General features: G+C 34.6%; 1 protein-coding gene across 1 annotated transcript in view; it reads left to right on the forward strand.

Moving 5' to 3' along the window:
* The first annotated feature begins 7,044 nt into the window (after positions 1 to 7,044).
* Positions 7,045 to 14,018, forward strand: part of LOC149796115 (igLON family member 5-like) — a 62,999-nt gene continuing 56,025 nt past the window's right edge. Inside the window, exons 1-2 of the mRNA XM_089964197.1 lie at positions 7,045 to 7,157; positions 13,509 to 13,832. Of these exons, the coding sequence (XP_089820323.1) occupies positions 7,100 to 7,157; positions 13,509 to 13,832 (382 nt within the window). The 5' untranslated portion in view covers positions 7,045 to 7,099. The remainder of the gene's footprint in view (positions 7,158 to 13,508; positions 13,833 to 14,018) is intronic.

A 14,018-nucleotide genomic window follows, 5' to 3' on the forward strand; every position in this document is an offset into this window, starting at 1 on the left:
GAGAATGTGCACTCTTGACAAGATCCCAAAAGACCAATGTTTCAGTTAGAAAAGCTACTTGCCTTAAATCTACAAGAGAATGAGTATTAGTAAGGGTAAAATACTAGTGCATAACGTGCTTCTTATGTTTCTCGCCGCAAGCGATCTAAATGCTAGTTCAGTCGCTTAACTAAAAAAAACAATTACATACCCTAGGCAATGTTGTACGCATGTACGACGAAAAATGATCAAATCATTCTAAGGCGAAACCAAGTTATTTTTTGCCTTTTTCTGTGACAACGAGTAACATGACGTGATTGGGAAGTTGCAATCGGTTGTCGTAGAGGATCAGAAATAATCTTTCGAAAAACTAACTAATTTGCTGAGTTGACATTTTTGGAAGCATCCGTGATTTGTACATGAAATTTGTGATCTTAAGGATTCTTGTATGTTTTTATTTCGGCCACCATTGCATACCACTATTTAATGTCACTACATTCTACTTTGCACAAGGCTAGCTTCTTATGTCGTTCACCCAGTTCTAAGATATGTCGATAGAAATTATATTTTACTGTAAACACAAGGGCGGTTAATTTAAACAAGGCCTGGATTAATCAATAATTGCCATTTTCTTTCTGCGTGTAAATATCTTCCACAAAAGTACTGAAACTGAATCCCTGTATTAATTTGTGTGATAGTATATGTATCTTTGCATGAATAGAGTGTGTACAAACTCTTAAACTGTGTCAAAGAAAAGGAACCCCTAGAAATAAATAACGACAAACGTAACGATACCTGTCATAATTGTCAGCAGAAAGACACAGACTTGCAGAGTGTCCCAAGAATGTAAAAAAAGAGAAAGAGGGTATTGAACTATAAGAAGAAGAAGAAGAAGAAGAAGCAGAAGAAGAATCCATTCTTGAAAAAATGTAAGCAAGACAAGCATAAACAAAAGATGTAGAAGCAATACGTGTGAGGATATTTTAAAGAAACAAAGAAACAAGGAAAAAGACAATAATATGAAATTGACTTTGCGATGGTCATTAAAATTTCATTGTAATTCATGAGAATATATAAGAAAACCGAAATTGTCTCTTTGTTTGACATAATGTTTTAATACGAATGAAGTTATATGTACACATAGGAGCCCCGAGTGGCCGAGTGGTCTAAAGCACTCACCGTTACGGATCACTGCCATCTCACCTCTGTCTGCGTGGGTTCGAGTCTCGGGTTCGGCCAATGTGGGTATGTGAGAAAACTTGCCAGTAGCTTCTCGTGGGTCGGTGGTTCTTTCTGGGGTTTTCCCAGGGTTCTTCCTCTACCATTTATACTGACAGCCATGTATAGTCTATCTTGTCCTGAAAAATGGCGTTAAACCCTACAACAACAATATGTACACATATGATGGTGGCTCTAAACAGTGTGCTGGATAGAATATAAGTGGATATTGGATAGCAAATAAATATTGTCCTCTACTTGGTTCATTTGACTGACCTAGCAGTTTTAAATTCTGTACATCGAATCTAAGATATTATTCGTTTGACGACTGAATAGGAAATTTAATTTCTTGAAAGCAAAATGTTCAACAAATTTCATTTAAAATAATTGCTAGACTAGCCAGGTTGGAGAAGATTTTTAAAAAAAATTGGGGGGATACGCCAGACATGTATTTTCTTGAAAATCATTTATAATTTAGTAATCCAAGAAAAGTTGTCTAAAATTGAAAAATAGTTTACATCTTTTGATACGTATCACTGCTAGGAATGATTTCGAATGTATGAATATTCAAAACCTAATGCAAAGATTTGGATAGATCATTCAATTAATTGTAAGGGTTTTTAAAGGTTTTGGTTGCATAAATCAAGAATTGTATGAATATGTCAATCACATTGATCTAAAAATTAACATCATTTGCAAGTTTGACAATTTGGAAGTGATAACCAAGCTGCATGTACTTAAAATTACCTTTGAAATAGCTACATTAATAAAACAATTTTCCCAAAAATTGCAGTTGTATCAATTGCCAGTTTTATAGGATCAAAGTCTGTAAATTATGGAAGATGGCCAATTTGCAATGTATTCGATTCTGTGTTATGAAGCCCATTCTGTAAGTCAACCAAGTGCGTGCAAATGAGCTATTTATAGACGTCTTGACGCTTAGTAATGTTCAAATTTTGTTTATTTGTATAAATATTTGGATAAAGTCCAGCACACTGGATATAAATTGAGATGCATCATTATATAAAGTACCATACTATTGCTTTGTTACACAAGTCTGCTGTTGAAACCGCAAGTATGTGCTTACTGAAACCGTAACGACATGCTTATTCATGAGCAATTTAATGTATTGTTATGTATATTTAATTTAATTGTTTGTTTGTTATTTTTTTATTTTGTTTTATTTCATTACATGTTACTGTAATGTAATACTGTTTGCTGGACTTGACCTTGTCCAGCATTGTGTTCATTTCTACTTGACCTGATTGACTTTTTATTTCATTTATGTAAACAACTAATAATATCTACATTATTATATATGCTTATGAATCTATTAACCGAATTATTATTCAGTAAACATGTTATTTTGGGTCAGGGTTTTGAAGATTTCAAGGTAAATTTTATAGACTAGTGTGTGCAAGTAAACAAGACCCATGTGATCATTCTAGACGGTTATTTTCTATTAGGTAATGGTTGTTTTTAGAAAATGCTAATTTGTGACCTGGGGTCAAGCAGCGAACGATAGTATCTTGTGATTGCGATGATTTTACCAGTGGTGCTTTAACATCTAGCACTTCAAGTTGTATTATGTTGTGACCAGTTTGGGCTGAATTTTATTTTCTTAAATTATTGAATTTAAGTGATTATTTTCTCTGGAAATACAAAAATGCTCTGTCACAATTCTTGAATAAATACATTCATTTGAATTTATACTGCATTCAAACCTGGAATAATATTTTTGCGATTCAACAAGAGAATGTTGACTGGCAGGCCATTACAGACACATCATCGTCTTAAATTTTAATCTCTTCGGGTCTTGAACCGATTTTCATTCGGGACATTTTATTACTAGGACTCGTGTTTTTAACTCTTGGATTATTTTTGAATTTAATTCGCACTACCGTAAGATCTTTTTTCTCATTTTTCACTTTGTATTGTAGTGAAATAAATTATTTGATAAATTTTACAAGGCTTGCTGTCTTCAATCTTTTCTGTTACTTATTTTAAGAGCATAGACTCGTAACAATATCAACAGTATTGGCATATGAACATACATACGCGAGTTTTTATGGTGTATTTTCTGGAAAAGTTGCATTAAAAATATTTGAAATGCGAGTGACCCTTGTGAAAGTGACTGAATCATAGCCATTTACTTTTTTGTCTCAATCTTCGCAAAAACCAACGGTCTGAACTTAATAAACATTTTTTTTTTCTTTGGGCTTTAAGACTGCCTTTTTCTTTCTAAGCATAAAATAAGATTCTTCATAAATGTTGTCTCTTTTCGATTTTGGAATAGGCTGTAATAACAGTTGATTGACTAAATCACTGGAGGTACGACAAAATGTTTTCAGCACAAAATTGTCGAAATTTTCTTTTATATCATTTTGCAAGCATTACTCAAGCCACTGAATAATTATCCCAGGTTTTGATTTTGCCACTGTAAAATCAGTACTTTTTGTTATTATTTGTAGGTGATCTTCTTATCGTTATGATCATGTACATAGGTTTAAACTATTTTTTGGCTGTTGTTTTAAATTAAAGAGCTTTGTAATGTTTGAGTTTGTGAAATAATATCTCAAGTTTGACTTGACTAGTAAGTGTATATTAATATTCAACATTGACTGATATCTACATGTTCTAGTAAATCTTTATTGACTTTAACACATCCCGTGGCTGGCTTATCTATCTTTTAAAACTGATTTTAAAAACACTCCAAATGGAGCAAATCTAGAAAGGTTTTCATTATAATAATAATAATAATAATAATAATAATAATAATAATAATAATTATTATTATTATTATTTTTATTATTATTTAACGAGGACAAAATATTTGGTCATGAAAGACTCAGTTTTTGCAACAGATTATTTGAAATTGTTTTTGATTTAAATATAACTTACACACGTTCAGATTAAAAATTAATTAATGTGTTTAGCTAAATTTCTCAACAGATAAATATATATACAATATACTCTTCACAGGTGTACTTATTTCAGCATGTCAGAAATCATATATACAAATATTGAATTAAACATGCACAAATATTTCTGGACTCAATGATAAAATAGATAAATCCAGCTGGTTAAGAAAGAATTTCTTTAATGAGGCTTTTAGTAAATCAAAGGAATTTGAATTACATATCCGCAGAGGCAGTGCTGTCCAAGCTGTGGCCCGCGGGCTGAATTTAAATGGTCCGCCAGAGCTCGAGCAATTTTTGTGCATTTGTGTAAAAAAAAGTCAATGTTCTCCTTTCATAGAATATCTTCTTAACCAGGTAATCACGTGATCTGGGATCAACAAAATCAAACATAGCCTATTACAGCAAACGCCATCTATCGAATGATAATAACAAATAACCAGTTAGTATTAACGCATCCTGTCATGCAGAAGACACGAGTCGTTTGTAATTAAAATAAACACATCCTGCCAAAATTAATAAAACAGGAAACGGATATATAGAACACTCTAGCCTGCCACTTGTGTAATTAGTAATAACTACAAACATTCATAAATATATTTATTTCTAAAAATCTAAAAAATGAAAGTAGTTAGAGCGAAGCAAAACTTCGGAAAGTTACGGAAGAGAACCGTACGTTTAATAAGTTATGGAAACTGAATTTTGTGTTTATATTGTCAAATGATAAGCCGGTGTGTCTGATATGTCAGAATTCTATCTGTTTTGAAAAATTAAACAACATACAGAGGCACTAAACGTCAATGCATAAAGATTTCGACAAACATTATCCAATTGGTACGAAGGTAAGAGAAGACAAAGTTGCTTCCCTAAAAATGAATCATAATGGCCAGCAAAGTGTTTTTCGTCGACTGTTGAGATCAAGTGACTGTGCTAATGCGGCATCTATAGAGAGAAACCATTAAACTATGTTTCCAAGAAAACGCAGATTCTTTATTTGCTGAGTTTAAGAGCAATAATGAGATCAAGAAACATATATCAAATCATCAGCTGTCTTACCAGATGGTAGCAAGAAAGGTTGAAATTATATCGCGTGATATATTTGAGCTTTTGCTTTTTGATTTGAGGAATGCAAAACCGGCTTGTCTAGTAATGGATGTGTCATATGATGTCACAGATACAGAACAACTTATAATCTGGGTTAGATTTGACATGGAACTTAAATGTAAAGAAGAATTGCTGGCACGGGTTCCATTGCAAAATACAACAAGGGGTGAGGATACACAAAGCACTGAAGGAGTGTTTATTAAGAAATGGCATTTGTATGAAAAAGCTCGTGTCGGTTACCACGGCTGGTGCCCCAGCAATGGTAGGGCGGAGAGTATTGCTGATGGTAGATGACGATTTCCTCGGTTCCCAAGCTTATCATTGTATCATTTACCAGCAAGCCTTTTGTTCAAAACTGAAAGATGATGCGCTCCAAAATATAATGGATATTGTTCTTACAAGTATAAACTTTATACGAGCAAATCCTTCAAATCAACTGCAGTTTAAAACATTGTAAGAAGAGTACGAAAGCAATTATGGTGATTTTGTTCTTCATACTGATGTTCGTTGGCTGAGCAAAGAGAAGGTACTGGTAAGATTCTGGGATCTAATTGAAGAAATCAAAATCTTCACGGTGAAATCCATGGAAGAATTGTTAAATTACCTGGAAACGCCAGTGTTCATTGTTATGATAACATTTCTTACTGACAAAAGTAAATTTGAAACTGCAAGGGCAGCATCAAATAATGCCTCTTCTGATGAAGGAAATTAGTGTTTTGAAACAAAGCTGGGCTTATTCATCAGTCGATTGAATTTCACCTGATTCGGTCTCTAATAGCTGGTCAATAAGTTTCATCACTGACACGATGGGTTTGCAATATCGTCCATGTTTCCTCTGTATCCAACTACCTCAAAACAACAACTTCCGTCTGGCCTAGTGGTTAGGGCGTCCGCCTCGGATGCGGGAGGTCGTGGGTTCGAACCCCAGCAAAAAACATACCAAAGACTTATAAAAATGGTACTCACAGATGTGTTGCCAGCCGCTTAGCATTAAGAGGTTAATGTTAGGACTGGTCGGACTGGTGTCAGGATAATGTGACTGGGTGGGACATCATGGTACATGTCTGCGGCATGTTACCCCATTGCTAGACATCACCACAAACTGCCACACTGCAGACATCGTAGAGATATGACTGAACAATTGTTAAAGGTACGTTAAAAATCCAAATCACACACACACACACACACACACACTTCCACCTGTACACCCTATCTGTATTACATTACCCACGCAACCGAAAACAACTTTCTCTTGAGTGATCACAAACGTCATACATGCGCTATTGAATCCCAATTGACAATCCCCTAAAATCTACCACAAAACCGATTCGTGATTCACAAACTTGCGTGATTCACAAACCTGAGTACAGATCAATGGATGTGATCCATGAAAATAAAGATAAAGAATGGTCACACACTGCCAAAACATACAATACAATTCAACAATGAACTTGAATTAGACAACGTTAAAACAATCTTGATTAATTCTTTTGGCATTGTTATCAAGTCTTCAAAATTTCATTATTATAGGCAGGTTACAAATCTATTCGAACAGTTTATCAATCTAGCTCATTCATAAAAGAAAAGGCGATAACCATCTTCTCCTTGCTGCTACAATAGCTGAGAGTTAACTTTTCTTTAACAATGTGTCAAGATGCAGAAAAATATGCCCTACGCTATTTTGAAATTTACGTGACTTAGACAAAGCGAGTCAAGGCGGAAACTATATATGATACACGAGAAAAAAGGAAATGTAATACATTGTCACACAACTAACAGAGAACAAAACAATATAAAATTTACTGCAATGACACATGATGTCAGTGGATTGCTGAAAAGATGTTAAATACTAATCAAGCGCGGGACAAAGCACATTCAGGATGAACAAAAACGTCCCCCAGCTGATCGCCTTCATTGTGTTATCCATAATTATTCACGGTAGGTTCTGTCAGAAATTATGTATTTGCTTTACTATGCATGACTTTGACTTGAAATATGTAACTAAAAAATGTTCCAATTCATGTTCATTTATATGTTTTCAGAGGTAGGCGCTAGCGTCACACCATCGCATTATTACAGTATGAAAGAGCGCCTGTGAATTAATTCAGAAATAATTTTAATAACTATGGAATTTCTAACACATAAATTTGTTGTCAACTTTTATGGCAGATAGCATGCACGACTTTGTGGTATATTTTAAATTTTATTTTCAAAGTCTAACCTAACACTTGCAGCAATTTGTTAATTGTACTATTTTTACATAATGACCGAAAATGTAGCATATATTCTGTTTATAAAAAGAAGTTTTGGCTAATCCAGGAAAGTATTTTAAATTTATTTATAATATCATAAGAGTTTAATCACATGTCTTATGAGGTAAAAGACAAAAGATACAAATTAAATATTAAATTGATCATGTTAATTTCCTACATGCTGCCAATAAGCAAGCACACACACACACACACACACAATGAATGGGCAGATAGGTTTGCACGTTAGTGAGATGGCGAGGTTGAATCGTCAGGATCTATTAGATATTTGTAATAATAGCTCAATGACGGGTTAAATTGTTTTGTAGGAAACAAATAATGGTTTCAAATAACCATTATAGCAACTGCTCGTATATAATGGTATATGCCAGGGGTCGTTACTTGACCGAGCGGTGTCAAACCCTTGCGCGATTCCCGCTAGAAGTCATAAGTTTACCCCAAATTTCCAAAGACTTCCATACAACTTCAGTTTTAATTAGAAAACCCGACGTGTCCGTTCTATACATACATTTTACTCTAATCAATGCAAGATCACAGATCTCACAAACTGCCAAATATATATCAACTGCCGATCTACATGGTTTCTCTTCGTTAGGTTTACGTACCACCAGCAGCTTACGCCGTAGAAACTATACAACTAACCTTTAACACAGGGAACTATTTTAGCTACGCCACCTTAGGCCAGTAAAACTATGGTTTCCAGGCACATTACGCCAGTAAAACTGCATCACATGGCGACATAAGCTGTGTCTGCCGAGTCCCATCTTAGTGAACCCATTGTGTAATTTACCGGTTTACTACCGTAAATACTGCTACTGCAGTCACACCACCAATGTAGACCTACAGATTTTAATAAGGGCTATGGTATCCAGGGACACTCATTCGGTTTTGACCTGAATTTACTAATATTGAACCATGGTATCATGGGAACTCACTAACACTTCACTCCGTGACGTTTGCTTCTAGTAATTGGATAACGTTTTAAGGTTAAGGAATATTTCCATTGTTCCGAATTCCAATAATAAGAGAAGTAATCACAAAGTGCTAAGAATTCCTTAAGACGAGGCGCTATAACCAACTGCACATACTCCAAATTTATTACATTAATTATCATATATACACAAATATATTATTCATAGAGCAACATTCGTGATGAGAAGAGACTGCTTGCAAAATGCATATTCCCGCTCTGCCCCCATGTTCTTGCCCCCCCCCCCCCATTGCAATTTATTACCATAAGAGTAGGCAAACGTCGCCGGGTCACTTAAAAGTGTTCAGTTATTACCATTTAGTATACAGATATTGGAAACCCAAGAGATCACCTGTGAATTAATAAATTATTACAATCCAGTGTAGTGGTACAATAAAGTGTCAGATCAAAGCAAAATTAAAAGTGTACAATCTTTTTCGCGTGGTTTAAAATATAAATCTCCAAAATGTCAAATTCTCGCAACTTCGCATTAAAAATCCCTAAATGCCAGCTATTAATTGACGACTCTCATTTTCGCATTTTTATAACTACTCAGAGTAAACTAGATTGCTTATACTACATCAAAATCTTTTAGTTTTACATTGAGTATAGGGCAAAAATAATCTTAAGAAAACAATAACAAGAAATAAAGACGCAAACACACAATGATAAACGCACCGACAACAAAAATCAACAAATATCACGTGATTAGGTATGAAGCAATTGATGTTGCATACATGACGTGTGGTAGTGATACTATGGCGATTTTGTATTTGTGTTCCTGATATTAGTCACTGACTTCTATCCCTTTTGATGTTCGTTCATATTTATAAAAGAACCACATACTATGTGTAATTCGTGGATTAATACTCCAATAAAGTGAAGTGGCCAAATAATGGTCAGAGCAATACAAGATAGATACAGTTACCTCGATATTAACCAGCAAAAGCATAGATAACACTACTACGGTAGATACGATTGTTTATTATGATGGTGTGCATGGTAAAGTTTTCAGTCAGTCATTTATTCCTGATTACAGTTATACTACATACCATATTCTCTCAGTGCTACACAAACTTGTTATTGGTTGTACAGTATTGTGTGGCAGATACTGTTTTCTTACTGGCAGAGGATATTTTACACCAAGTATTGCAGAATATATATATATATATATATATATATATATATATATATATATATATATATATATATATATATATATATATATATATTGAATAATTACTGCGGTAAATATAATGGAGAAAAATTCACCGATACAGTGATACAGTTTTCAAGGAATTTATAGAGATCTCAGATAATGGCGACATCCTTCCTTACGAATTTTATATAAAAAACGTGGCAGAAAAGCTTAAATCACTGTTTCCTTTGAATGCATTATACAGATTTATCAAAGTGGCTATATACGTTTTCGAACACATAATTTGAAACTGTTGATGAATTAATTACCTTAGGCATGATTTTAAAACAGAACATATTTAGGCTCCGCCATACTTACGAACAGAAAAGGATACCACCCAAGAAAATGAACTCCATGACGTTGATTAAACCACCTGCTACATCTGAAAGGTTTGAAGAGAGCTACACGAGTGAATTATCTGATAATATGAACTAATATTGAAATAGGAATGAATATCTCTTTTAGAGGCTATCAGTCAGATAAATCTTTTAGATATTGATTTAACAATAACATCTGCCTTCACTAACCAACAGTTTGTTACTGAGTCATTCTATCTTATTTGGGTCGACTCCATTCCGAAAGATATTTTATCTAAACTCGTAAGGGAATTTGATGATGAGGACTCCGAAATAAATTATTTGAAATGTGCTGATTCACAATCTTGTGTTACTATTGGTGTATTCCATAAGTTTCGTATTGCACAAACACATGTGACTGCACATACACCCGAAACAGACACATATTTAAATATTAAAAAAAATATCTAGAACAGAAGCTATTACAGTTTCTGATCTTAGTAGAGTAGAAACATTAAAGAAGGTCATTGATGGAATATTCAATTACATACAGCATTTCCTTATGTAAACATGCCGACTGTTCATTAGATAGAATAAATTGCACAGCAGCGTAGAATACAAATGCCAAACCGTCTGTGAAAAACTGACATACTTGATATTTTGAGACTAATAGATGCACTCAATTAACTTATTGTCCTGGATAATGCACTACCGGATGCTAATGAAATAGCATCGGTACAAAAAATGAAACAATGTGCACGTGAGCATAATATACGAATGCCAAGAGGTGCAAGAAAAGCTGACATTCTTGCATTATTAGGTGTATGTGAGGATGAATAAATCCTTCATCAGGAAACAGTTGAGGTTGAACAAAACGCATGTCGTATTGCATCTGCAATTGCTAACGACGTTGCTGGGTATCTTCTTAAAAGGAGAAAACCCACGGCAATTAAAAAGTATTGAATTCGAGTCTCACAAACGCAGTGGTAAATTAGAATATCACGTGGCAATTATCACATACACATAAAACCAGATAAGACGCTCGACAACCCCTATCAAATATAATTACTGGAATGATATCGGTGTTAAAGCGCAATTGATCCTCTGACTTACTAGGTGGATATTGTCGTTAGTGCGCATTTAATTAAGCCGCGTGGTCGTGGCAAGGATGGATTTATAATTTCAACAACGTCGATTCACTGCAGTGCTTGTACATATTTGGATTGTAATGACACCAAAGCTATCAATGACGAAATAGACAAAGGAATTAAAAATTTTATCGAGACGTTGGAACACTACACCAAATTAAGATTAGGACGGACTCTTGGCATACAAAAACATATCCAATAAATTCAAAACATTAATGCAAATTATGTACATATGTTAGAGACATAAATATATGATTAGTGAATATGGAAAATAAAAGATGGATCAAAAAGGAGAAAATATTAGATCAGCTTGAATATGTAAAACGTGACAAGAGCAATTTTATCTGGGACTGGAGAAATAATTTTATCATTTTAAGTGAAGATCATAAATACTTTTGCAATAAGCAAGAGACAAAAACGAACATATTAAGATACAAAAGTATTTATATGTTTTCCAGTAGCAATATTGTTTTGCATCATTTTGGAAACACACACACACACACGGACACACACACACACACTGCATATAGGTCAAATGTATCAGTGCACAGAGAAGCTTCTTTCGGTTGCTTTAGTTGTATTAGCGTTAAATAATTAAAAATAAATATTTAAATATAAAACTTGGCTCCAATTTTGATAATCAAAATGGTGTTGTAAACGGTTTTGTGAAGGTTAGACACATATATCGTTAGATATTGTGGACATATAAAATAATCTTTCCTTTATTCATTAATGTGGAATTTGATAAATCCTTCGACATGATGGACTTAATGTCGACGTGACTGACTTAATTTCTAAAGAGCGTACTAAGACAAATCAATTTTGGAACATGCTTCAGAAAATGGTTACGTTTCGTTCATACTGGTACAGAAGCATATGCTATGAATAAAACTAACAGCAAGAAAGCAACCGGTCAATACATCGAACAATTAGAATAATCACTCTGCTTGAACACTCAAGATCCTGACATGTACAAAAGTCAAACGAATGACTGAAGGGAATAGACTCATCTAACCCAAAGATGAATACACCCAAAGTCAACACAGTCTACATATAATGAAACAACATCATATACGGATTTTAAAAGTATCTTTGAACACTGCATATAGATAAAACGTCTAGAACAATAAGCAGAATGTTTTGTACCTTACATTAAACCAAAGCGTAATGACATAGCAAGCATTAGGTTTTGTTCTTGGTGGTATGATAGCGAAATCGCACCGTTGTATATCGAGGAACTTTAAAACTCTGATCCTCGAAGACGCCAAAGTAGACCAGAATCATTGTTTCGTAAACTCAAAACAGTCGATAAGCGTTTGGTATCTTTGGCGCCCAGAGAAGAGTCAAATACATTTCCTGAGGCATTGACATATTCTCAGTTGCAGCTTTCGATTCATCGCACAAACACGACATTTGCCGATATTTAGCAGATTTCTAGGCTAACTTGATGCTTGTTTGAAACCGGAAGAAAGCATAGTTTCGTTATCAACAAAATACGAGGAATTCAAGAAAGTTCCAAGAGAATGGCGATGATGGTGTTGATAATAGGGAACACTGAATGTGGAGTGGCACGAATTAAGTCAACAGTGTGCAAAATGTCATCATTGCAGAAATTTACTCTATGCACTGGGTCATTTGAAATTATTTGAAGTTCTTAAGCACATTAATGAAAAGGACGATGGTCACGTCAGATGTAGTTTCTCTGGTTACGTTCTTGAAGGGTGGACTGACACGAAAATACATTGTTATCGAAGATACCAGAACTTTCGCTCTGGAGAGGTGTTGCCCATGCCAACATTCGCACCAAAGAAAACTACATCGGCTGCCATTGGTGCGAGTCTTTCCTGCGCGTGTAGTTGGGGCGCCTGCGATTGCCGCATTCTGAAAGGGATTAGTAAGTGCCTCTCTCGACATACAAGAGGAATGGGCGACACCAGTTCCAACAGAAATCTTCGTAAGGAGGATACAACTTACATTTCCGAACCATCTTGTCTTGGAACTGGACCCAGGCAGATCAAGGTAAGAAGCAGTTCAAGGACAATGGAACCCAGACAGATGATGACGTCCAAAACTGATGAGTCAACTGAGTGCCAAATCACGTCGTTTATCCTAATTTTTACACTGGATAATTTGCACATCAATCATTAAAACTTGAAATAATATCTGGTCTAGACTCCAACTGCTTTACCAGACACGTGGGATTTGATATGAATTACACTAGAATGCAATTATTTAAGGACAATTAATCTTTAGCTGCAAATTACGTGCTGATTGAATTAATGTACTGTTAATTTACTCTTCGATAATATTTCCTAGATTGCATGGAAACAAAATGTTTGCAATTACCAAAACATTATATGCAGTTTCCAGTTTTAGAAATGTGAAAACATATTCTTATGTTTTGCAGAAGTACTTAGTTTAAGGCTTGAAAGTGACAAGTCGGTTCCGGTAAGAGGGGAAACGCTGCTCCTGTCGTGTTTGACGTCCAGCTTATTTGACAGTGGCATTATCTACTGGTATAACTCCACAAATATAGAACTTTCCAGGTGCTATCACATTCGCGGAGGAGTCTGTGACAGAAATACAAGCAGATATAGTTTCACAGCCAACATTAGTGGAGCTTATACTTATATGGACAGCTTGGATACTGATAGGGATGGAGGCACATGGACCTGTGTTTATGTTACGACGGAAGCATATGAAGACGATACTATAGACATTTTAATTTACGGTAGGTTAATCTTTTTCTTATACACTGAATGCATGTTAGTATACTTTGTGTTTGACAATATTTACTTATTCTTCACAACAGTTGTTTGAAAAGTAGTGATTTATATAATAAACGAATAAATAAATGATCTGCAATCGTTGGTAAATATCCATTTTGTTAGTACCTCATACAATTCAATCATGCAAT

The sequence above is a fragment of the Sinohyriopsis cumingii genome, chromosome 7, assembly GCF_028554795.1.
Source record: "Sinohyriopsis cumingii isolate HCF-2022 chromosome 7, ASM2855479v2, whole genome shotgun sequence".
In the NCBI taxonomy this organism is placed as follows: domain Eukaryota; kingdom Metazoa; phylum Mollusca; class Bivalvia; order Unionida; family Unionidae; genus Sinohyriopsis; species Sinohyriopsis cumingii.